The sequence below is a fragment of the Haliaeetus albicilla genome, chromosome 14 (genome assembly GCF_947461875.1).
Source record: "Haliaeetus albicilla chromosome 14, bHalAlb1.1, whole genome shotgun sequence".
NCBI lineage: Eukaryota > Metazoa > Chordata > Aves > Accipitriformes > Accipitridae > Haliaeetus > Haliaeetus albicilla.
In genome coordinates this window covers 22,172,097-22,197,367 of record NC_091496.1, presented here as the reverse complement: position 1 = coordinate 22,197,367, position 25,271 = coordinate 22,172,097, and the positions used below count along the sequence as shown (strand labels likewise).

General features: G+C 42.0%; 1 protein-coding gene across 5 annotated transcripts; it reads right to left on the bottom strand.

Moving 5' to 3' along the window:
* Positions 1–1,046: 1,046 nt before the first annotated feature.
* PANX2 (pannexin 2) lies at positions 1,047–25,100 on the bottom strand. 5 transcript variants are annotated; one of them, XM_069801946.1, is made up of 5 exons: positions 24,981–25,100; positions 24,182–24,506; positions 4,785–6,236; positions 3,736–3,809; positions 2,797–2,899 (listed from the first exon to the last, which is right to left on the bottom strand). In XM_069801946.1, the coding sequence occupies exons 2-4, from the start codon at positions 24,405–24,407 to the stop codon at positions 3,778–3,780; spliced, it is 1,710 nt and encodes a 569-aa protein (XP_069658047.1). In that variant the 5' UTR covers positions 24,408–24,506; positions 24,981–25,100; the 3' UTR covers positions 2,797–2,899; positions 3,736–3,777. The 5 variants fall into 5 exon arrangements, with proteins under 5 accessions (XP_069658044.1, XP_069658049.1, XP_069658045.1 ...); XM_069801943.1 differs by lacking the exon at positions 3,736–3,809 and having other exon boundaries at positions 1,047–2,899; XM_069801948.1 differs by lacking the exons at positions 3,736–3,809; positions 24,182–24,506 and having other exon boundaries at positions 1,047–2,899; positions 24,981–25,093.
* Between the last annotated feature and the right edge of the window lie 171 nt (positions 25,101–25,271).

Genomic DNA, 25,271 nt, shown 5'->3' with positions numbered 1-25,271 from the left:
ATTTCCCATGCATTTGTAACATTGTCAGCTGAGTTGCTGCAACCAGGAAGAAATTCACCATGCTGCCTTCTGGCAATTGGAAGTACAGTGGCATAAGGGAGTTACAACTCTTTAAATCAGGCCTCAGGGTCCTATTCTTTCACTCTGCTTTTATGAACAGGTTTCTGATTTTCTTAAGGTAATTTTCCACATTTTTCTAATTTTTTATCGGTGTTTAACAAGTACTCAACTCTAATGGTTTAATTTGCCGGAAAAATTAATTCTAACTACAGTATTCATCTGAGTGAATAGGATGTAACGGGGCATTTGGCTCACCTCCAAAGTCTCTATGTGCCATTGCTTTCAGGTGACTTGAATGGATGGCACTTACCCATCAGGCCAGGCAGAGACCTTGCTTGCAGTCCCCGGGTGATGCTCCACTCCTAGGCCGCCTTACTGCAGAAAGCTTCCTCCTGTACCTGGGGTGGAATGAGGCCCTGGCTACGCAGGTGCAGATTTGTTATTTAAAAAGTCACACCAGTTCATCAGTCACGCAGGCAGTGATGCTGAACACCCCGCAGCTTGTGTTTGAGCGGGTTAGAAGAGGGGTGACCAACCCACGGCCCTGGAGCCACAGGCAGCATATAAACTGCTCGAATCCCTGCTCGTTCCATGGCTGCTTCACGCAGACAGCCCTGCTGCGGGCTGGGGGGGAACACTGACGTCCCCGGGGCTGGAAGGAGAGAAGCCAGCAGGAGTTGCTGCAGCCATCATCTCCCAGCTGCCCGGGACCGAGCTCCATGTCCCCCCTCAGCTCCATGCCGCTCCGTGCCGAGACCTCGGGGTGGTACAGCTGGGTCCTTCAGCTGCCCCCAGTGCCCCCTCCCCTGCTGTGCTATGTGTCCTGTGCCTTGCTGCCTTTTTGGTATTTGGCTGTTCAGGCCAAAAAGGCTGGGCATAACTGAAGTAAGGTAGGGGGGAATGGTGGCTTTACGTGTCCCGCCTACCGCTTGCGGTAAAACCCCACTTGTACGTAACTAAGCTAGGAAGTAGTACACATTAAACTATTCAGAATAATAGGTATTTATTTTCAGTGCTATTTTCATTAAATATTGGTATAATATATCCATGTCTGAGGTAATAAATTAAAAATAAATTCAAGATTTCAGTCCCATATTTGTGCTGCATATTTTTTCTACCATTATACATAATTTTGAAGCAAACACACATAGTCCATAATTCTGAATGCAGCTAGGAATATTATTTTAACACAGTCACTTTTTGTTTCACTATAATTTTGCTGATAATGGTTATTGCATGATACACTTTTAATAGCTGTTTTAGTTATACTAGAGTTTTCTATTAAATCACACATACTGTAGTTATAGGAAGATGGGCATGAAGATGTGCTTTGAGCCCAGGAAGGCAAATATTGAATCAGAGTGATAGCACATACTGCAGGATTATTGTCTGCCTGCACTAGAGCCCAGATCCAGCAAAGCCATTTCAGTGTGTGCTTAGCTTTAGACACATGAGTCGTTTCAGTGCCATCCATGGCCTTAAGTGTTTGCTGAATTAAGGACTAGCCAAGTCTGCAGACCTAAAATCAGAGACTTCTTTAACTGTGTGTTATTTGAAAACAGTTTTGCTGGTTTCATATTCTGTAAGATATTTTGTAACAACCTTCATAAGATTTTTCGTATCAGTGAAGCACCCATGAAAGTTTCTAACCTGGTTCATAAATATACTATGAAAAAATAAGCAGCTACAATGACTCTCTTCTACACATTTTGTTAAAAGCAACACCTGGTTTGAAAAGTTATTAAAGTAATTTTTCCCATGGTAAAATATAGTTAAAAAAATAAACTCTTCATTTCATCATCTTCCATCAAACATATAAGCTTGTTAAAGGGCGGGGCATACCTCAGGTATTTTCATTTATAAATGCAAGAGATTGAGTGTATCAATCTTTTTGCACTTAAATGCTGGTGGTAGTGAGGCCCTTTCAGCTAAGTCTCCATCAAGCCCAACATTAGCGAGCTAAAGAAACAAACAAACAAAAATTTTGCTTGCATATAACTTTTTCATAATCCTGAATTGAAAAAAAATCCTCTCTGCTTAGAAAAGAACTCTTATTTAACTGCTGCCATTAAAAGAGTTTACCTCACCTCCATGTTGTTTTAACTTTAATCAGTGATTCCGAATGCAAAGGATTTAAACACTCACTAAAATTACTGTGGCATGCCATCAGACTCTTAATGTTCATAAATTGTGCTAATCCCTGTTTAAATCAGGAAACTATAGTTTCGAGCTAGAGCTAACGGTTGGCTGGGCGTTCGAGGTCTATTTCCACCACATTTTCTTTATTCTATTCTGCAAATGACTGACAGTGCTCATGATGTGATCCTGAAAACCGTTTGGCGTTATTACCAAAAGCTATAGTCTGTGTGAAAACTCCCCATGCTCATGCAGTGAATTGCCTCGTTGGGGGGACCGCGGCCCGCGCTGCCGTGGTCTTGGGCCTGGCCATGAGGGCACGGCTCTGCAGCCCGGGGTCTTCAGTACTCCACCGAGCTCACGATTGCCATGGGTTCATCGAATGTTGCCAACCTTATCTGCTTTGGGGTAGGGATGGAGAGAATTTCCCCGGTGTCAGTTGGTGAGTGAATACCATTGTCTACGATGTTTGAAACGTCCTCCTCGTGGTCCTCGTACAGTGTGTTGATGTGCAGCAAAGGGTGGGCTGGGTTGCAGTTCAGTGCGGGTGTTGGCTCTGGCTTGACTTGGTTCAAAGTCATGCTCGTTGCAGCAGCGGTTGTGGCTATATGGTTGTGGTTACATGTGACAAAAGCCCCAGCAGCAGGCACAGTTCTGCATGCCTCAGACGAGTATAGGATCTCTTTTGCAGGATGAGGGGTGTCTGAAAGAAAACAAACCAGCCAGTTAAAAGACAGGTAGTCTTTCACCCTTCCAGTCCATCAGGGAGGAGTGTCCTGAACCAATACAAGTCACTGGCAGTTTTGCCACTGATTTCAGTGGGAGCAGGACTGGACCCAAAAATGAATGTTCTTGGGACCCTCTGAGAAATCCAACAGGACTGTTTCGAAACAACAGGGTTGTAAGCTCGGGGAAATAGGACAAACAACAAATGGGTTTTGTAAATCTCGCTCTTTTTTATGCATGCTCATGCTTCCTTATGTGGATGGTATTTTCGTAAAATGAACAAAAAACAACAGAAAAGTATTTTTTATTCTCCTCTACAGTCTGGCAGGTGTTTTGTAAATGTTATGATTTAATGTTTTGACAAATGTTATGACTGTTGAAATCCACAGCATGGAATACAAAAGGCACTGATATTTTCCATGGGAAAAACTAGTGGTTACACATTGTAAGCCACTTGTCTTTAGAAAGAATTCAGCAATTTGACATTCACTGATGTCTCTTTCCACAAATCGTAAGTCTACCTTACCTGATGGACTGCAATGTAGGTCTAACTCAAAAGCAAAGCTGAAAGTTTTTAATGGGAATGGGGATTAACAGAGCCCCAAAACTACAGTAATTATTTTTTGCCCTTAAAATATTCAAGCACTAATTTAGATAAAGGTAATTGAGACCAGAAAACCCCAGTAGTTTTGAGGAGTTGAAATCAGAGCAGGTGACTGGATAAGGAATGCTGTAGAATAGCTCACATGCATATTGGGGAGTTGGAGGGCTCTAAGGAGCATAGGGATTTGGAAGTGACAGAAACTTTTATACCTCAAATCACTTCTTTGCTGGGCAGTGGGGTGACGGTAGCTGTCAGTCTGTCGAAGCCCAGAGGGAGGTCTTAGCTTGTAATGAGATGAGAGCCATTGCTTTAAGTACGTACAAATCTTTCTGTAACTTCAACTGCATACTGCTTCTTTCTTATATCAGTAGCTTACAAAAATAAACAAGAAGATATCTACCTGTCTATCAGTTTATCGACTGATCTATCACTTTTCTTAATGCTCACATGGCTTTCCTCATCACTCTAGCACCTAGTAATTATTGATATATTTGAAACACTCCTTTGAAGTAAGAAAGAGACAGGATTTCCAAGACACACACAGGAAACTGGGGCACAGAAAGAGCATCTCCTGTGAAGCCACATGGGAAGAGATGGCAGAATTCCTGAACCCCTGACCGGCACCCACACTTCAGACCATCCATCCTCTGGTCCGCATGAGACAAAGGATAATTTCAAACATCTCTTGTGTGAACAATATCAACGATCTAAGTTGTGATTTCCTGGGTGACAAACACATGTCAGCCCCTAAGAATTGGTAGTTAAAGAGATTTTTTTTTTTCTACAGGCAGCTTTAACTGCCATTAGCACAGTTTCTCACACAATCCTAAGTGGCTATCCCTGGTCAGAATACTGGTCATCTACCATGGCAGTTTCCATATGACTTGAAAATAACACAGGTTTGAAACGTGCTAGGTGCTGGTGGAGCAGGAAGGGTATCATGGAGGCCAAACTCTCCTCATTTCATTGGCAAGGCATGACCACATTTGTAACTGAATATATGCTTACATTTGAAAAATTACCTGCACCAACAGCCTGCAGGCTGTTTTGTACAGCTCTAGCTGTAATAATCCTTATCCTCCATATAGCTGTTAAAGAGAGAGAACCTCTGTTTCTGAGGCCTGCAAGCCCTAAGATTATTAGCTATCCCAAAATCTAGCAAGGTAGGTCAAACAGTTCAGAAAAGCTTTAAGTTCCTGAAGATAGCTATGCAAATTATGGTCTCTGGAGGTGGTACGGGCATTATGGCATACTGTACCTTTGAGAGAGGAGGTAACGTGTACTACAACATTCTCTTCCTGGTTTAAAAATCCACCTTCTTGGCTTTTTGACGTAGGCATCGAGGGGATGGCTTGAATCTCTGGCTTGGGTTTTTTGCTACTAAGTATATACGGATGAACATCCAAGGAAAAGTGTCGTGTGTGTTTTTTTTCACTGCTTGTGCTTGGGATGGCGTTTGGCTCCGTTTTATGAGTGGACGATTGCTGTGAGGTTTTTGCAGCAGACTCTAACAAAGGAGCTATAAGGCTGTCTGTTGCTGTTTTTCTCCGCACAGGCTTCGGTTTTTCAGGTTTATGGTTTTCAACCTTCATAATGGCTAACTGTTCCTTGAATGGCTGAGGAAGGGGATTGGTAGTTGGGATCCATTTCATCTTCTTCCTTGGTCTCTTAATGATGAGCTGCTCATTAGCATCAATGTCTGCTGGATCAACGCTTGGGTCTATTGTTTGGATCCCTGAATCACGCATGGTTGGAGTGGCATCATGATTGGACTGGGCCAACGCTGCAAGCAGCTGGCGTACCACATTGTCATACATCAGATCGCTTTCATTTGTAATAAAATCCAGACGGTTCAATGATTTTATGTGGTCCCGATTTTCATTACAAAACATGGCCAAAATATTGATATCACAAAACTGGGACTTCTGCCACTGTTTCTTGGTCTTTATTCCAACTTTGTTCAGTTTATCAAATATGAAGTTAGACTTGCGAAATATGAAGAGGTGAATTAAGTTGATGAGGATTATCAAGTTCATGAAGCAGAGGAGAACGATATCTACACCAGCAATAATCCGCTGGAGCTGGACAGATGGCAGTTTACAGTTCACTCTGATGTGCAATTTGGAGCTGCTTGTTTTGTCTGGAGGCTCTCCTAGTGCACATGTAAATTCATTTTGCTTCTGTGTAGCATAGTAGGTGGACAAGTATGTAATTGGTATGATGCTTAAAAAGATGATGAACAAATGTCTTGCAAGATAAAGCTTAGCTAAAAAGTTACTTCGTCCTCTTCTTTCCAGGTATTTCTCAAACAAGTTCTGCTCAGGGCTTTTTTCCTTCTCTGCATTCTCAATGATTTCTCTCTTCTCTCTCTCGGTGATCCCCGGGCCTTTGGACTGAATCTGTTTCTCTATTTTGGGTGCCCGCCCTTCAGCTGCACGGTGGTAGCAGTTATCGATCTCCTGAAGCAAAAAATTAAGCTCTGAAGTCAGTCGGGTAGAGGCCAGAAATTCCCAGCCCAGAGCTGGAATGTACATTATCCCAGCAAAAGCCAGCAGTGCATAAGGTAGGAACTTATGCTCAAACAAGGAGGGCCAGTGGCTGGCATCAACTCCTGGCAAGGCATCTTTTAATTCTGTCCAACAATATCCTCTGGCATACAAGGCTTGATCGCGGGTGAAGTTGTGTGGTGTATAACAGTATATTGGCTCCTCTGTATAACAGAGAGAAAAGTCACTGCTGTGCATTTAACCTACAAAAGGAGCTCTGGAAAATAAACATTTCAAATTATAACAATTTTATTTTATTGTATCTTTACATGACCGTTAAGCCCTCCATGCCTATTAGACAGCTCAGCCTGCGCACATCTTCACAAGCCCTCAGGCAAAACTATTTACCTGGAAGTTTTAGAATGAACCTGAGCTGGAAAAGTCAGCAAGAAATACATGTTTTGGTTTAATTACCTCTCTGAGAACAATATCCTAAGCAACTGTGACCTAAACTCTGTAAAGCTGAAAGACCTGATATCCACTATACAGTAGCTGAGGATATGTGCAAATGCTGAAAGGCTCATTTAGGTGAAATTTAAGGTGCATCCCAGCTAAATATTCTTCTAAATAGAAAAAAGTTAGATGTAGTTGAAGGCAATATTTTTAATCCTTATTAATAAAGTCCACTCACTGGATATAGTAGAAAAAAATTAAAACTTAAAGACATACAAGCATTTAGTCCACTGTATCCCTCCCAGCTAACATTCTTGAATTAAAGTGTGACTGACCAGGACAGAATCTGGTGTGTTAACTGTATTTATCACCATGACAATTTAATTCTACATTTGAAACTGTAACATTGTTTTTTACACAATGTACAATCAAATGCTGGAACTCGCTGTCATATAGTATTATGGAAGAAACAAATACTGTGGATTAAGAAAGCAATCAGACAAAGTAATGGAAGAAAAAGTATAGCAAGGATTATTAAATACCCAGATAATGATGCAATTTTTCTCTCAGGACATGTTTAAGCCACAGGCTGCTGGAGGGTGGAAGGGTTTATCCAAAGAAGTATGCTTGTCTATTTTAACGCTCCTTCCTGAGCATTTGCTTTTTACCACCATCAGAGACAGGATGTTGGGCTAAAAGGACTTTTGTCTCGACCCAGTAGATAAGTTATGTTTTTATACAATTACATTTTTCTGGCAATATATGAAAGTAAGATAGAAAAACTTGTGAAAGCTAGAACAATATTAATTGCCCAAATAACACTGACCATTATCAAAACACCTTCTTCAAAGAGGAAGACCATATTTTCATGTTTTGGCAGGCAATACAAAGGGAATATATTTTACAGAGTTCTGGTATACCTTTAAAAAGCTTCCTAAAATGAGACCCATAAAAGAAGGCATGTTTGCTTGAATTGAGAATCGCTCAAGAACACCAAGCTCGCTCCAGTTCTGAACACAGTCTACAATTCAGATCAAGAACAGCTCACTGGAAGAGAGTGGTGGTACTGTTCTCTTAATAATACAAATCATGAAGAGAAATAATAAAATATTATGTCGTTTGAGAACAATAAATAAAATATTAAAAATTAATAGGCAGGCAAAAACCTCTAATCCTTTTGGCTTAACAGAGGACTCCTTACTTGACCAACTACTTCTCACATGTGAGCAAATCAAAAGCATTTACTAGTTCTTTAGTAAAATGTTGAGGTGTAAACCTCTTCTGTGACCTACAGAGATCTACATGCTGAGGACTGCACAAAAATTGTTGGGTTTTTTTTTTTTTTTAAAAAAGTGATTCAGTGAGGATTCTTTTCTAAAAATACAACCAATTTAAACAGAGTTGACAGAATAAATGATGTTACCCAAGATAGCACGTAAAGTGAGTAAGCCCTGCAAGTTCTTTAAAATCACTTTTGAATACTATTTTAAAATGATCTAACTTCAACCTCAGAGGAGAGCTTAAAGCAGTCTAATGTTACACAGCTTCCCATTTAGACTATTTTTGTGTATTTACAGCCATGTTTTACAAGAAAAATGCTCACTGACTCTTGGTTTCGGTAATTACATGCCCTCCCAACACCCCTGTGAAGGGATGCATACAAATAATTTCAACTTCTACTATCAAAGAGTTACTGTATGATTTCCCAGGAGGCAAAGTAGATTCCTATGTGAAAATGTTCCCATGGGAAAAAAAAAGGCAAAGAAGCGTGGTGCATTTCTCATAGGCAGAAATATTTTTAATTGGGTGTCCCTGAGCTCAGTAGAATCTGCCAATATGAAACCTAGTTTCCTGTGACATACATGGGTTCATTTCTCCTAGGTCTCAACACCACGAATACGTGGGAAGACAGCAACAAGTATTCATACAAATAATCTAGAAGGATTAGTTTTGGATTCATGTATCAGTTGTTACTACCAAATAAACTGTGAACAGTTCTCTTCACTGAGACCTGAAAGCTAAGGTGACTTCTGCCAAAATTGTATATATACGACAATCAAATATATATTTATTTTATAAATAAAAAAGGGAAACAAATCAAAATGTTGCAACATTTACATTTATGTTGAACGGATCACTTAGAGACTAATTCTGCACTTTCCATTGCCACTGCTTCAGTGAAAAAAGTCTGAAGAGCTTCACAACTCTGGTTTAGACTGAACAGCTTCATTAGAGGCTACTTCAAAAATGGAGCTGCCCAGCCCAGTAAAGAAAGCAAATGTCATTTTACAGGAATTTGTTTGCTTTTCCTCTGTTAAACACTTTTTTAGCTGCTCCCACTGCCTGGTAAGTTGTGAGAGATCTCTAATTTATTGGGATAGCTGAGCATGGTGTCCCATTCTTATTCAATGTTTTGTTATTTGTTGATGCTAGTCTAGTATTTTCTTTGCTTATTTGTTAAATTGACATGATTTTCATTACATGCCATGTAAATCCCAAGACCCTTCAGATGAAACCCAATCCTCAGTGAAGTCAGTGGGACTTCTGATAACTGATTGAAGTGGGGGCAGTGGAGTTACAACGCAATTTTATTCAAATGGCATTTTCTAATATGTTTGAGCCATACTCGCTGTCAGTGAATGCCACTAATTTTGGTAAAGTTATTCCACGGGGGAATTTAGCTTAACCTTCTCAGCATAGGACTTGACTCACAAAGCATATCATCAGGCTTAGGAAACTCATTCATCTAGAAAACGGTCCAGACAACAGAGAGGAGAGGAATACCCTTCCAGACAACGATTCGAAGCAGAAGACTAATTTAGCTGTTGCCTGGAGGAGCCTGTCTCTCTTCATTGACAAGAGGCTGCCAAGCAAGACTGCCACTAGGTTTGAGTTAGCTTTTGTGAATGTTACTTCTTAGGCGATGGCAGCTTCAACCTGGCATTTAACACCACGAAGGTGTTTGATTCCATCATGGTAGCGTATGGACCTGTTTCCTCTCCCCTGCAAACTGTGTCAATCGGGAATAAATGAGAAAGAAAAGTGCCATGTCAGTAACTAATCTTGTTTGTTATAAAAGGTGGCAGTAACATAGCTGGATCTCAACATGCAGATCTGATGAGGATAGGGGAGTAACAAGTTGTTCTCACACATATAGCTCACTCTAGCTGTGAGGACCCTACTTAATGCAGTTTCAAGAAGGCACAACAGATGTACTTTTTTATTTTACAGTGTTCTCCTGACAGGTAAGTAGCATTAAAAAAAAAAGCTGTAACAGTGTTAAAATCATAGCTCTGACATTGGATAATGCAATAGAAAAAAATGTATTTGCTTTTAACTTCATATTCATAAATATAGGAAGTGTCTACTGACATTCTTATTTAATTCTGAAAATCCCTGGCAGTTTAGGAAGTTTCTTTTTCATATAATCACTCCAGTCATCATGAAATGCAGCTTTTTCCCAAGACTTTGCAGTTTAATTGCATATGGCATAACTGTTTAATTATGTAGGAAAAGACAATAGAATAAGCTGCTGTAAAGAAATTTTTTTAAAAGGTTAGGGGACATTATTATGGCTGAGTGGATTGGTCATCTTCTCAATGTTGTCTAGGCTTAAGCCCATAAATATAATCTATCCCTCCACTCTCCTTGATAGCTACATTCTTGTGAGCCCAAGAGACAGAAATTCGTACCAAAAAACCAATGGAGAGCAAGGTCATCATCTCCAAAATAATCTTTTGCCAGTTGCAAACAATAATGAAAAGGTGGTTCAGGGTGGACATGTGTCTGTGATTTGCACATGTGTGCATCTGTAGCAAAGGCAAAAAAAAAAAAAAAAGTAAGATAACTAAGCTGCCATTGCTATTGGTGGCTGGAATACTAAAATCAACTTTTCTGCATTAAATGTGATGGCTTACTGCAAGATTTTTAGTTCTGATGCTCAGAGTAAAATCTTAGTAAGTTCAAAGTCTGAAGGTCTGCCCTTAGGTTCACTGACACAAATACGTTAACTGCATGCCAGAATATGAAGTTCAACAGAGTTTCAGAAAACATCACTAGGAATACCTGAGAACAAGCCCTGTCTTCAGTAATACTTCCCTACAGTCACTGTAATTCCAGGAAATGTTTCTTTTGAATAATTTTTAAGAGACTAAGTAACCCTGTGCTAATGCTGTGCAGAAATAATTACTACATTGGAAAAAAAGTCCTTGATATTAATATATTATAAAGTAAATTATACTTTATCTTATACTGACTTGAGTATAAAGATGCATGCTAAGAAGCTTAGCTTCCCTTTTTTCAGTACTATTAGATGGTCACAGGAGCACTACATCAGAAGTTTTCAACAGTTGTACATAAATACATTGTATTCTGCCTACTATGCATGTAAATAGCTTCTAGAAGTCCACAAATCTATTCTCATGGATAAGGTATGAGAGACATCTCACTGAATTTTTTAGACATGCAAACAAGATGAAATAATCAACACAGAATTACTTAGTTGTGTAATATAATTGATTGTGTTATGCCACTAGAAAAATTAAAATCCCTTGGCAGCTAATTTTTTTCCCATGCTCCATCCTGTACCATCTCATCCCATCAGTTTAAGTACTACTTAAATGGAGAAAAATGACTTGCAGGAAGTACTGTGGCATGCTTTAGGGGAATGAAAGAGAGCACATGGTTGTGAAAAGATAGCCAGGGTAGGGAGAGGGATGAAGGAAGGGGCTGTGCTCAAAAAACTCTTCAGAAAGAATCCAAACAGAGAGTATGGAAAGAAGGAGTGAAGGCAAAGTGTGGAAGCTAGGAGCTGCTGAGTCTGCTGCCTGTTAGTAAAGGCTCTGAGAAATGCTTGTGGGATTCCTGCAGGCACAGGCTCCCACTCCTACTGTTCCCAATCCAAGGTCAGCCACATCCTTTCAGTGGTTCCCAATCTCCATATACTTTAGTATATATTCAACTGCCCTCTTCAAGAGGCCCTGAATGAAACGCTGTTTGTCAGGCTGCAAGTGCTAGGCATGAAAATATGTTAGATAAATAAATCTCCTGCTTAATTTCGACCAGGAGATACAATACTGTAAGTTCTGAAATTCCTCAAGCAAGGGGCTGGGGTGTTGAAGTTTAGGATTGGAACCCCTGTGAAACTTCCCACTGCAAAAATGCATCTCAGATCTGGAAATGGAGTTACCAATGGAAAAATCCAGTAACTGCTGTTCTAGACCATTCCCTGAAGTTATACCCTAATGCAGAATCATGGAAATGCTGGAAGGAACCTCAGAAGTTACCTAGTCCCACATCCTCTCAAAGCAGGGCAAAGACTGAGTTCAGACCAGCTTGATTAGGGCTTTGTCAGTCTGAAAACCTCCAAAGATGGGCACCACACAAGCTGCCTGTGCAACCTGCTCCAATGCTTGATTGTCCTCAAGGTGAATTTTTTTTTTCTTCACATCATGTCCAGCAAGAATGGCTGATTCATGCAGGAGTAATTTTTTTACTTTTGAGAAAGGGCCATTTCCAAAAATGAATGCAATGGCCAGTCACACTAAGAACATATTAGGTAAAATATGGCTAGAAGGCTATCATTGAAATACAAGTGGCTAGAGCTTGGGCCTCAGTATTGCATCTCAATCGAATGATGAGGTATCAACAGCATAGTTCACCAAGGAGGCTCTGTGTGTGTGCATTTGCCTATGTATAAAAAAAACCCCAACCTTGCAAAAAAAAGTGAGCTGGAGTATGGTACATAGAAACAACACTGTAGGGGGGTCAATTTCAAGCTTTTAAAATACTATTATGAGCAAAAGTTATTTAAATAAATATGGACAACACATTTACAATGCTTTTGGTAGACATTAATAAGTAAGAAAGGAAAACATTAGTAATAAACAGTATATGCCCCTATATAAAAAGGCAAATGACTTTTCACACCTGTTGTATTCCCAGTGAAATAAAGTATATTCACCCAAAGCAAAATATAAACCATAATAATAAATTGTGTACATCTCCTGTGACCTTCAGCTTTTAGAATTTATTCTGGAAAAAGAAATCACACCTCATTAATCTTCCAGCTGAATTGCATGATTTCAGCATTCTAGTGCAGTAATTCAGTAATGTAGAAGGAATAGCACAATTTTCTAACAGCAGACAGAAAAAAAGATAAAAAAGGAACCCAGTTTTCAGAAAACATAAAAAACTGAAAAAAGATGAAAATTCTTGTGCTTGCTGCACCAAGACAAAGGTAAGTATGCCTCTTGTGCAAAAAATTCTTTGAGGATCTAGAAGTAAACATTCACCCTGACCACCATGGCCCTACATTGGCTATAGGCCCCAGAAGAGGTGCTTAGCTGCTGCCAAACAGGCTGGATCTCCCAGCTCCTGGACAAGTGCCTAAACTCTCATGCTGAAGACCCGAGTTAAGTATCAGGTAAGTATATTGATAAGTGTACTTACTGAGTTAAATATACTACAGACTCACCCTGGGCCTAGTGCTTCCTAGCAATTGGCTTTCTGCCCTCTTGAAGAGGGCTGCTAGATCATCCTCATGCTGGTGCCCAACCTGCCTATAAAGAAAAGCTGGCATTCCAGTCAAGTTCTCTGAAGAACTCCTTGTACGGTCCTCTCTGCTTGACTCCAAGGAGAAATTCAGCATTTAGGTAGAATCTCTGAATCTCCCTGCCCATCAGATGCCAGAACACAAGTTTCTAACAGCCAAGATAAATGAGAAACTCCCTGAATTCAGCAATAAATGCCAGTATTTGACAAGGGTAGCCCTTATCATACTGCTCTCCTTACATTGTGTCACATACGTGTAAACAATCAGACATACGTGCCTCATTCATCTTGGGTACTAAAAGGACTGCACAAGAAAGCAGGTAGCAAACTGTTTATTTTGAGAAACAGAAATAATTTATTTAGTAGTTTTTGGCAATTTTTAAATGGAAAAGAAGAAATGTCCTGGATCCTCTTCTTTCTGGAAAAAAAGAACAAAAAACATTCATGTTACTGAGGTTGAAAAGGTAGTCTAAGGAAGTATAACATTATCTAAACAGTATACAGGTTTTCCATCTCAGTCACGCAGTCCACAAGGAGTATGTAACTCTCTACTTTGAATATGATTTTAACAAATGCTGGATAATACCCAAATCAATTCACAGCCAAAGGAAAAACTCCCTTAATTTAACTGGTTTATTTAAACTACTTTATTTAAAGGGTATTTAAAGGTTAGAAATTAGTACAGCATGAGGATGGATTCCTGAAATTACTTTTGTGTATCAACTGTAGTCATACAGTCCTATTTAACTCACCAAGTTTACTCATATGAATAAGAAAAGAAAACATTCATCAAACTAAGCCTTAACTTAGCAAGCTAATTATTAAGAATTATTACTTTTATTAAAACAAAAAGACAATACCTTTACCTTTCTTAGGGAATATTCTTTCCAAATCTGAATATAGGTTCCATGCCCATGAAGTCTTCCTAAGGTACAAATTTCTCCATGATCAACAAGGTAAGGTATAGCCTTTTTTGCCCACTCTCTGAAACCACTTGTCCTGTTTAAGAAAAAAATCTTGAAAAGAAAGTCCCTAAAGAAATGAGACAGGAAACCACTGCTGCTAGTAAGTTTTACTGGCCTATACTCTACAAGGATTAGTTGTGATGGGTGAGGTGTAAATAAGCAGTTTGAAAGACTGATAGGTAATGGGTTACCCACAGGGGTAACTGCAATGTAAGGGCAGCAGCAGGTGTTCCCGTATTTACAATTTGGATCTTTTTTCCTTGGACGACTGCTGCTTGAAGTGCATATATTTTGGATCTGCAGAATCAATAAATTAGTAATGCACTTTCCTAGTGTATATATAAATTTACAGAACTGAATTCCCTGTATGTAATGAACATTGGTCTTCTAAAATTAGCTGGTATGCTGAAGTTCACTTACCAGCAATGTGAGGCTTAAAGACTTGTAACGCCTGCCCAGGTTATTCAGGAGAGAAAGATACCTACTCCTACTTTGTTGGTATGTTTAAGTCTGTTAGATAAGGTTATTCCAGAAATGGCAACTGTTATGCAGAAGGTGCAGAAGCACCTAAATGAAATCCCTTAAGCTGCTTCTATAGAGGAATATTTCTTCAGTAATGAGCTAACATCTATCATGTGATGGCCATGCAGTATGATGGTAACATCACTGGAAAGAGAGCATATTTATAGTAACTGTACTGTTGAACATCACTAGGAGCATTTCTTCCTGTGCTCAAGAGAGCTCTGTGAGAACACAGAAAACACCTGGAAGGAAATTATAATGCTTGTATTTGTACATAGAGGTGTGTTTCTGTATTACAATGTTGCTTTGTATTATGTTAAGATTTGAGGGAAGGTTAGATCTGAATTTAAAAGAATGTATTCATCAAAATACAATTAATGAAATTCAGCCATGCAGACAGTCATACAAAAGAGATCTGAATAATATTTACTTCTAAATTTAGCACTTACATGAGGAGGTAAGTGGAATTTTGGTGAGGTACAGATCTTCTGCATAGGAGAAGTAATGTGCGAAAATAAATGTTTTAATGTTTTCCAAAGGAAAAAAAAAACCAGTTTGGGGCAATTCAAAAATTACCCTCTTGAGATGGAACCCCAAAGCAACTACACAAGCACCCAGACACTATGATAATATGGACTAGAGTAATACCTAAAGTAAACTGCAAGAACATGTAAATGCCAAAGTGAAATGAATTATGAAAATCCAGTGAAACTGATGATACATAAACAAGGTGGCTTCTTATGTCAAGCGCAAAATACAAACACAGGAAGCAACAGGAAACAGCAGGTTTGTTCTATTGCATTATTGTTATTTAATGGCTAGAAATGAAAAAGATGGCTTGTATTAAGTACCTCTTGGCATAAACACAGCACCTGGAAAACTTCATATTGAAAAAGAAGAAAAATGCCAATAGTTAGCTCATTAGGTAATAATCTTATTTTAATAACATAGTACTTAGGAGGCAGACATGGCTGGTCTATTGCTTTTTGGAAAACTGGTTCCTCCATGTGTAGAGAAATTGGGTTTTGTAAAGTATCAGAACTGTTTTGATCTATCACAACAGAGCCAGGAGAATCAGCCCCCCAAGGCTCCCAGGGGGCTCTGACAGTTCCAGTGTGGAGGTCTCCTGCCCTCCTGAACAGATCATGGATCCCACAGAAGATAAGGTACCTCAACCTCAAAATGCTGAAATAATTACTTCAGCATACAACTAAAATGCTCCAGAAATAGCCACTGAGCTCTAAGCTGCAAAAAACACACCACGCATCTCAGCACCTGGCTCCATCACTGCTCTGTCTCTGCAAGACAAGACATGGTGCCAGTAAAGAAAAGTACAAATCCCCAAACCTTGCTATCATAATGAACTGCTGTCTTTTCCACTTCAAATGCAAGAGTATAATACATGCCTGGGACAAAATCCCTGATGATGTAAATATCTGCACTGATTTCAGTGTTTTTCTTAGAATAAATCCTGTATTGTGAAACAAAGGGAACCTCTACAAGAATCATGCCAGTCTACTGCAAAATTATTCGGCTTTTGTAATTAAACGTGTATACCTACTGAAGGTGCCCATTGCAGTAATTTTTAATACTGACAGAACCCAAGGAACTCAGTGATGATGCAGATTCTTCCTGAAGAGTTTTACAGCTCTAAGAAACAATACAAGCTGAGATTTCTTCTAGATCATGGTTGTATAATTTCCATCTAGTTTAGGGAGAATAAAAGCCTCAAATACTTCAGGGTAGCTTTGAAAAACAGTCTTGACCTTACTCTTCCTTATTCACAAGGTTTCCTCTTGACAAAGGTGAATGAATTAAGTAGTTCTTAAGCAAAAATATTTTTTACCATCTGTTCAAATTGTTGAAGGTCTCTGAAAGCATGTAGTAAGCTAAATCTCATGCACATTTTGGACCTCTTCACATACATGACACTTGAGAAGATGAAGGGCTTAGTAGTGCAAACAAGGTCATTAAAGTCCATATGAAAACAAGATGATGTATATGTGTCAATGAAGTTTGAGAAATGGAATTCATGAGAGAAAAATACCTGTAGCCACTAGGAACTGCAGTGGAATGATTACACATGTGAGACTCATGCATTTCCTCAAGAATACCTTTCTATTAACAGTTAGCTGTGTAACTGCAAATCTTTAAATGATCAAAACTCATGGAGAGCCAGCTCACATATCTTATTCACACCTCATGTTTGTGTGTGTGTGAACTGCCCTTACCCTTTGGGAAAAATTCCATCAGCAGTGCAAACAGCCAGCAGTTGAACTGCAGCCAGCCTGTGGTTGCTTGTATGATTTCAGTTCTTTTTAAAAATACATGATTAGAAAGCACTTAAACCCAAGTGGTACTGAGACACTCCTTAAATTCTCTTTTCACTGCTAAGACCACTTCAGAACCAATTTCTGCACTGGTGTCATCAGGTACATAAAACAATCTGGCCCTACACTCTTAGCACTAACAATAATCACTTGGATAAACGTCATCTTCACTTTCTTACTATATGTGGCTTTAAGTTCAGTTAAAGAGAAAAAATAGAAAATAAGATCAAAAGCCATCTATCAGATAAGTCACCTAAGAAAGCGTATATAAATATCCTGCTCACAGCTTGAAACAGAAACACAAATAAGAAAAGTTGACCAGAAATACAAAATAAAACTCCATCTCATAATACAGAAATCCTCAACATATACTATTTCAAACATACTGTAGGGTGAAATGCATAAAAAGACATTGAACTCACTCATATACTGTATTACACAGTGAAGTAAGCATTGCTTATGCAAATGATTACAAATCAGGAAATAAAACATAAAAACTTGAACTGACCCTTCAGTCATTTAACTTACTGTCTCCTTCCATTACTTCCTCATGAGAATTTTCTAGCAGAAGGGTGGCAGAGGGCTGAGCTATGTAACTGCTAAGAGACATAGAAATACAGTATTTATGAGCAACTTTTTGGTATTTTGTAGTCACTGTTTTATAAACCTAGCAATAAAATCAATGCCAAAGCCTGGCTTTTGACTAAAGTATAAAAATCCAACTGGATGACTGTTTTGCTTTGATTTAATAAAGTATTGGTATTTAACAACTTCTGAGGGAAAAGCAAACATGACTGCAATATGGAAAGAATAACTCACTGTGAATAGAAAGCACGAGGCACTATACAAGAGGGATGTGACTTAGCAATCCCTGTAAGTGACCACATCAGTCCTACAGCTTTTGAAAGTTTGGAAACCAAAATATTTCAGTACTGTGAAGATAACACATAACAGAAATAGCAACGTATTCTCCTTTGGGGCCCACCACTCTCTGGTCCCTTAAACACAGAACCTCCCACAGACGTTACTGATAGCGTTGCTTCTGAACACAGCACAACACTGAACTGGAATATTTAAACCATTTGCTTACTAAAAACATTAAACAATACAAACAAAGTTGGACATCACGAAAGCCAAGTATCTCTTCATCTACTGGATTGTAGCACAGTGTCTTGCAAGTTCAGCAAATGCCATGAGACGCTTCGCCACAAAAGGCTGCCACTCGCTGCTGGTAGCATCGTTGCTGGTCACAGGGGACAGAATACAGCACTTGCTGACCCAGCAGCATCCTACCTGTGGCTGTGGTTTGTGTGTAATAGTTCCATGGTAAAAACCAGGATAGTAGAGGAAAGGATGAAAAACACATGGAACATCAAACAGACCCACTTCAAACTGGTAATGAATGTTGCAGTCTAATAATCCTCATTCTGTGCATTTTAGAAAGGAAGTGAAAGTGTATTAAAGGACTAACCACTTTTTATCTAGATCCATACTTCTCCAGACTGACCATGCCTTGACAGGAGATACTGAAACATCATAACTAAAAACAATTGCTGAACACCAACACGGACTATAGCTGGACTAGAGCTACCTATCTCGGAGCCTTACCTACTAGCATTTAATTAAAGTTTGGTGTTTTACCATTTTTTTTCACTAAATATTAGCCTAAGGGTAGTCTGCTTCATCAAGGAAACACTTTAAATACTTTATTTAAAAATAACTAAATAGATAACTAACTAACTAAATAAAAAGAACCCCAAAACCTTTATTGTGGGAAAGAAAACAATCTAGCAGGCTCCAACACAGCTAAAATGGAAGGACACAAGTGACAACCTATACTTACAGGCTTACAATTTGCTTCTCCACCAGCCAGTACCTGGTATTGTCACCTATTCCTGCACTGGGACAGTGCAGTACTACCAAATCTGAACTCTCCATTCATATTGGTTGTATTTTACTTCTAGTTTGCACAAGAATAACTAACTGTTCAAGCTGCTAGCGAATGAAAAGTCAGGCTTCTGGATCTTCAGGTATGAGAAAACAAACTTCTAACGAGTCAGATACAAGCATGGACCTTTGCAAAGCACTGCATATACATTTGCATGAGTGCTGCAGCAGATGCCTAAGGATATATAGGGTGTGATAGGGGTCATGTCACTGTTCTGATAGGAATTCAAACACACTGGTATCCATGTTTAAATAAAAAATTTAACTTCTAACTTTAAAGCGGTAATTTCCAAACAAAAACAGAGCAAACTGAAGTAAGTTCCCTTGGGACTACCAACTGTGTGCACTGTTATTCTCAACAAGGACTTTACTACAGGAGAGGTTTCCTTTAGCCTATGCTGCCTTCTGTAGGCACCTTCACCAGGGCTGAGAGCCCCGTGACTCCAGAAAACCAATTATACTTAAATACAGATCCATCCACTGGGTCAGAGAAACATGCCTCCAAAACTTTCCTTATTAGCCTCAATGTCAATGTACACTGGCCCCTAAATACAGGATGTCCTGGTTTTATATGAAATCTGTCTATTGGTGAGTTTTAGAAAGGGAAACAATATTCATTCTTCTCTTGTGGGTGCTCATGTGGGCTTTCTTTGTGTGGGGTAGCTAACTATTGCTCCTAAATGACTTTATGATGATCTCATGCCCAGTATAAATACGGGACATGGATTTATTTTAATTAACTTTCTAGAGGCATCCTTTCTGGAATCACACTGGTTTGCTTGAAAAACATTAAAGGAGAATTGGGTGACTCACAAATTAATAATGTAGGAGGTTAGCTGAGTGACTTTCTTTTCTCTTACAAACAAAGTTTAGGAAGTGCAAAAAAAGGCTGTATGCATTTCTTTGCGGAGGGGCCAATGCAAGAATCGTATCTTACTTCAGCCATCAGAGTGAAGTCCTGTTGCCATTGAAATCAACAGTCAAACTCTTACTGACTCCTTTGCAGTTTGAATTTTAATTCTCAGGAGCACATCCTAGTGATGTGTATGCCCTACACCTTCCCTCTGCAGAGAGCTCAATTTCACCCAAAATGCACTGCCATCTCATAGTGAAGTTTGGAAAAAAAATTTTATCTCCCAATAAATTTTGGTTATGTTACAGATTCATTTATAGGGCAAAAGTGAACCAAGGATGGGTTTTTTTTCTTTTTTTTTTCCACATTGAGTCAGGCTGGAAGGATACTGTAAGCATCCTGGTCTGCGTAACAAGCAGCGTGACCAGCAGGTCGAGGGAGGTGATTCTGCCCCTCTGCTCTGCTCTGGGGAGACCCCACCTGCAGTACGGCATTCAGCTCTGGGGTCCCCAACATAAGAAGGACTGTTGGAGCGAGTCCAGAGGAGGGCCACAAAAAGGATGAGAGGGCTGGAGCATCTCCCCTATGAGGACAGGCTGAGAGAGTTGGGGTTGTTCAGCCTGGAGAAGAGAAGGCTCCAGGGAGACCTTACAGCAGCCTTCCAGTACTTAAAGGGGGCCTACAGGAAAGCTGGGGAGGGACGCTTTAACCAAGAGTGTAGTGATAGGACGAGGGGTAGTAGTTTTAAACTGAAAGAGGGTAGATTTAGATGAAGTATTAGGAAGAAGTTCTTCACTGTGAGGGTGGTGAGACACTGGAACAGGTTGCCCAGAGAAGCTGTGGATGCCCCATCCCTGCAAGTGTTCAAGGCCAGGTTGGATGAAGCTTTGAGCAACCTGGTCTAGTGGAAGGTGTCCCTGCCCATGGCAGGGGGGCTGGAACTAGATGATCTTTAAGGTCTCTTCCAACCCAAACCATTCTATGATTCTATGGTGCACGTAATAGAAGAAAAGCGCAATACCTAATTTAAAGCCTTTTGTAACATATTAAGTTCAGCTTTATTTTTTCAGATTTATTCAGAAAATCAGCATAGTATCCGCTAAACAACCAGCTCTTGCCTTTTATGCTACTAAAACAGAAATTTGTAATTTAATTTCTCCAAAGTGATGTAAAGATCAGAACACTCCAATACGAGGACAAACAAATCACTTACGTGGATAGCAAATGCATTAACCTAAACAACGACTTTGCCCGTGGCACTAAAACAACATAATTAACTAAATAACTTTATCTTCACCCACAGGCAAACTACAGCGTACAATATATTATACTACAGACGTAATGATTTTTAAGGTTGCTAATTATCATCTTTTAAATAAACAACACACTCATTCTTTGTCCTGTGTTGTGGGGCTGAACTCTGCTTTCATACATGCTCCACTGCAGCCTCTGACCCCAGAAGGCTTAGCACGGACGCCCAGCCCTCCTGGGACAGGGTGCCTTCTGCACACCCCCAGGGCAGGACGCCCACGCCGCTCGGCCAAACAACTCTCACTACACTTGCACTGGACTGTACAGTTGCTCTTGACTACGCTTTAAGCTACGCTTGATCCCACACACGCAAACTCAAAGGTAGATCAGAGAAGTACATAGGCTTTTATCTCTTCTACGCACTAACCATGGAGGCTCTTCCAAACCAGAGCAAAAAGTTTTGCGAGAAACCACTGCTTTTTGATCACTACACTTTTAAGTCTCAAGTGCACACACCACTGTTTCAAGAGCTTTACCAACACTGATTAAATAAGATGGGATAGACCCCGGAAAAGGGGGTTGTTGTCAGTTTAGTGGCATGATGATAGCTTTCCATGGCTTGCACTGGATATCATAAACGGGAGTAGGAATAACGGTAAGCGTCAGTTTTTATTTCCTATTCTGAAGAAATAACTGATGCACACAAGGGCTCAAAAGCAAAGTTTGGGAACGTATTTTGATATTCACAGCCAAAGGGGCAGCAGGAACCTTACTCAACTTTGTCAGCAAAGTTTGCACTTTTCTTACCTAATATTTAAATTGCACACAGGGAGCAGTATCCAAAGCAAGCAAACAAAGATAGATTTTTGAAAGATCAATGGCAGTGCATGGGTGAAACATAACACAAACTGCAGAATCAGGAATAGGTATGTATCCAGCTGGACTATTGTTATTACCACCCTCAGTGTCTCCGGACAAGCCTGACTTAGTAAAGAAGTCAGTTTTGTAACAGAGTAACACCTGATTCAGGTGACTTTAAAATGAGTTTTGCTCTTGAACTCTGTGGAAGCAGAACTGAATCCACTAATCCTGAGCTCTTCAACTCCACTCCAAACAGGAATCTATTTAGTTTCATCAGACCCTTACAGTGTTTGTATTACATTCCCTTGTATCCTTAATTTTTTCCTTTTTCTCATATTATTTTTCTAACTGCAGACCATCTGAACAAACACATGACACCATATGACAGAAGAGGGTTGTCCCACATTTTTCCAAAGATGTAAGGGTGTTTTCTGTGTTGTCTTGGAAGCTCTGCCCTGGCAGGACACAGTAGGTTACTGCCCTATAGCTTACTGGGTCAAATGAGCATACACGGTTTGTAAGTAGACACAAATGATACTGCTTTTGATGCTTCTGAAAACCAAATTTGGAACACAACCATCAGCCTGGAGAATAGTCTTCCACAGCATAAAATAAACTCAAATGCAGAAATTCAGTAGACCCCCTCTCTTCCACATACTTGTGTGGACCACAGTTTAGACTTGCAGAAGGACGTCCACTGTATTAATTTGAGTCTCTTAGACTTGAGGCTTCCTCCGCAATCTGCAGTCTCAGAGGATTTGTTCACACAGAACAAGTTACTGCTGTCTGCACAAGCAGTGAGTTATCAAAGGACTTCCGCTGGAAAACTTGAACAATGTAGAGGAACACACATGAAGGGGCACGACCTTTCCTGCCCCCAAGGTTATCTTTAGGCATGCTGAGGTTCAAACCCGTACATCTCAAACAGTATGAAGGCACATACGTAGGTATGCAGTCTCGTGAGCTTCTGCAGGATTGCCTTTTTACTAGTTCACTTCTCTACAAACCAGATAGAGGAAGGGATCCCCAAGCTTTTGCATTCTACAGAGGATCACCAAAGGTGACCTTGAATCCTGCCTTTCAGTTGCTATGAAGAGACAGTTTTCAGATGTTTAGCAAGCTCAGCATGCCCTGAAAATACGGTCTCTTTGAGATGCTTCTAGATGACCATCCAAAAAATGAGGCTCTTATCACTAACTGGCTGCAGATCTTGAGCTATATAACTATGTTTAAAAACTGAGGTAGACTGAAAAAGTTTTAACTATAATTAAGAAAAATCTCAAGACTCCATTTGCAAGTGGCTATTCTTCTAGGTAATTTAACTTTATCTCATAATGAAAATGAGTATTAAGGATACGTAAGTGTTGGAAGTCAATCCCAAGGCAGACTGCAAAGCAAGAACCTGATGCTGGTATGTTTAGACTGATTGAATACACCCAATTGCCACTAACCTCACAACCTACGGACTGCCAGGTCAGTCCTGTATATTAAAGCGCTAATAATTTCACATGGAGCTTCAGGGAACCTTAAAAGCAGTCACGCACTGGCAGCTACAGTCATCAGGCCTATATTTCAGAAAGTAAAACCATGTTTACATATCTGCTAATGGCCTAAAAGGCGTCATAACAGTTTACTGGGTCAGTAATTTTCAAGGTTCATCAAAACCTGACGTTCCTAGACTGGAAAGACTCTGCACTGGCGGTGACGGGCAATCAAACCAGGCTTTTTAAACTGTTACCGGCTGTATGCAAGATGTAGGCCCTCAACAGAAACAGACGTCAGTGACTTCCGCTGTCACGATATGGCAAAGCAGAGCGCGCATGTGTCTCCATATGTCGTATCAGTCTCCACGAAAGCATCTGCCTCTCCCTAGCAGGCCAGTTAAACGCTCACGTTGTCGATGCCTGAGCTGACGTCAGGACAAATGCTCGAAGTCAGCCAGGGTCCAGCTCAGGACCTGTCCAGCATCCACCTCGAGGAGGATAAAACCGCACCCCGCGTCTCCCGCACTAGCCCTCAGCCGCTGCAGGGCAGCGGACACCTCCCCGCGCCGTCGCTGCCTGCAGGTCAGCGACGCGGGGCCGCTCGCCCAGCGGGGGCGGCCGGGGCACCCTCCCCACCGGCGGGAAAAGGCGCTCACCCCTCACCCGGGCGCCAGGCGGCAGCTGCCCGCCCCCTCAGCACCGGCGGCCGTTAGGGAGCGGCCGCCAGCGCGACACCGCCGCCCCCGCCCGCCAAGGCGCGAAGGCGAGGGGCGGCGGCCGCCTCCTCCTCAGCACAGGCGACTGCTAGGGAGCGGACGCCGCCGCGCCGCCGCCGCCCGCCAAGGCGCCAGGGCGAGGGGCGGCGGCCGCCCGCCAAGGCCCCAAGGGTCCCGCTCAGCGGCCGTCAGGGCGCGCCCACCCCGCCCGCTGCCGGCCTCCCGCCGCCCTTACCGGCGAAGTTCTTGGTGAAGACGAGGGTGACGAGGAGGATGGGGATGAGGACGGTGCCGATGGTGACCACGCGGTCGAAGGGCAGCTCCAGCTTCAGCTGGAGGAGCAGAGCCGCCAGCGCGCCCGCCTTGTCGTCCTGCTGCCCGGGCAGGATGAGCTCCTTCAGCTTCTCGCCCGCCAGCAGCGCCGTGGCCATGTCGGGGTGGTTATCGATGATGTGTTGCATAAGCGGCGGCGGCGGGCGGCCTCGCGCCGCCGGGCCTCCCCGGGGACGGGCGGCGCGCTGCGGCGGCGGCGGGCTGGCTGCGGGCGGCCCCCGCCCGGCCTGCGGGGACAACACCGACAGCGGTGACGGCGGGGCCGCGGCCGGGCTCCGCCGCCGCAGCGGCGCCGCGTTTCGGGCCGGCGGGGACGCTGCCGCTACCCCCGGCCTCCCGCCGGGCCCCGCGCGCGGCTCCCCGGCCGACAGCCCGGCGGGGGCATCATCCCCCCGCTCGCCCCCCGCAGCCGCGGGCAGAAGCGGCGCGGGCGGGCCGGAATAACGACGCGGCCGGGCGCCCGCAAGCCCCGCGGCGGCGGCTGTGCAACGCGAGGCAGCCTCCCCTCTCCCCGGAGCCGGGCAGGGAGGTGTCCGCGGGAGGCGGGCAACGGAAAAGAGCGGCCCGGTGACAGCTGTGCGAGTTAAGCGCTGCCCCCGCTTTGCGATTCGTGCTGTACAACAGCGGCGAAGCAGCCACGCAGCAGGACGGAGCGGAGCTGCCTCGCTGGAAGTGCTGCGGACAAGGAAGAGGGCATTTACCTGGCGACTTCGGTTCCCTCGGTTCCCGGGGGCGGTGAGCAAAACCGATGACTCGCAAATAAGAGCGGAAGCCGCAAATAAACTTAGACTGGACCTTCCTGCCGGAAAACGGTCCCCGCACCTCCACAAGTAACGGAATCGCTCCGGATTCGGAGCGGGAGGCGAGTGATGGGTTGACGCGTGTTATTGCGGCGGGTGGCTGGCGCTTGCATGGAAATGCCCGCCTGCACCAAGCAGCGGTAACGTGCGGAGCAATTCAAGAAGGGGCTTGCAGCAGCCGTGGGGAGGAGG

What these genes read in the sequence shown, in the direction of transcription:
- PANX2 (XM_069801943.1), bottom strand. Translation starts at nt 24,407, where the DNA reads ATGCAACACATCATCGATAACCACCCCGACATGGCCACGGCGCTGCTG. An exon ending in CTTCACCAAGAACTTCGCCG is followed by an intron (nt 6,237 to 24,181) that starts GTAAGGGCGGCG and finishes TCTGTTATACAG; the next exon opens with AGGAGCCAATATACTGTTAT. An exon ending in CGTTACCTCCTCTCTCAAAG is followed by an intron (nt 2,900 to 4,784) that starts GTACAGTATGCC and finishes GTTTTCTTTCAG; the next exon opens with ACACCCCTCATCCTGCAAAA.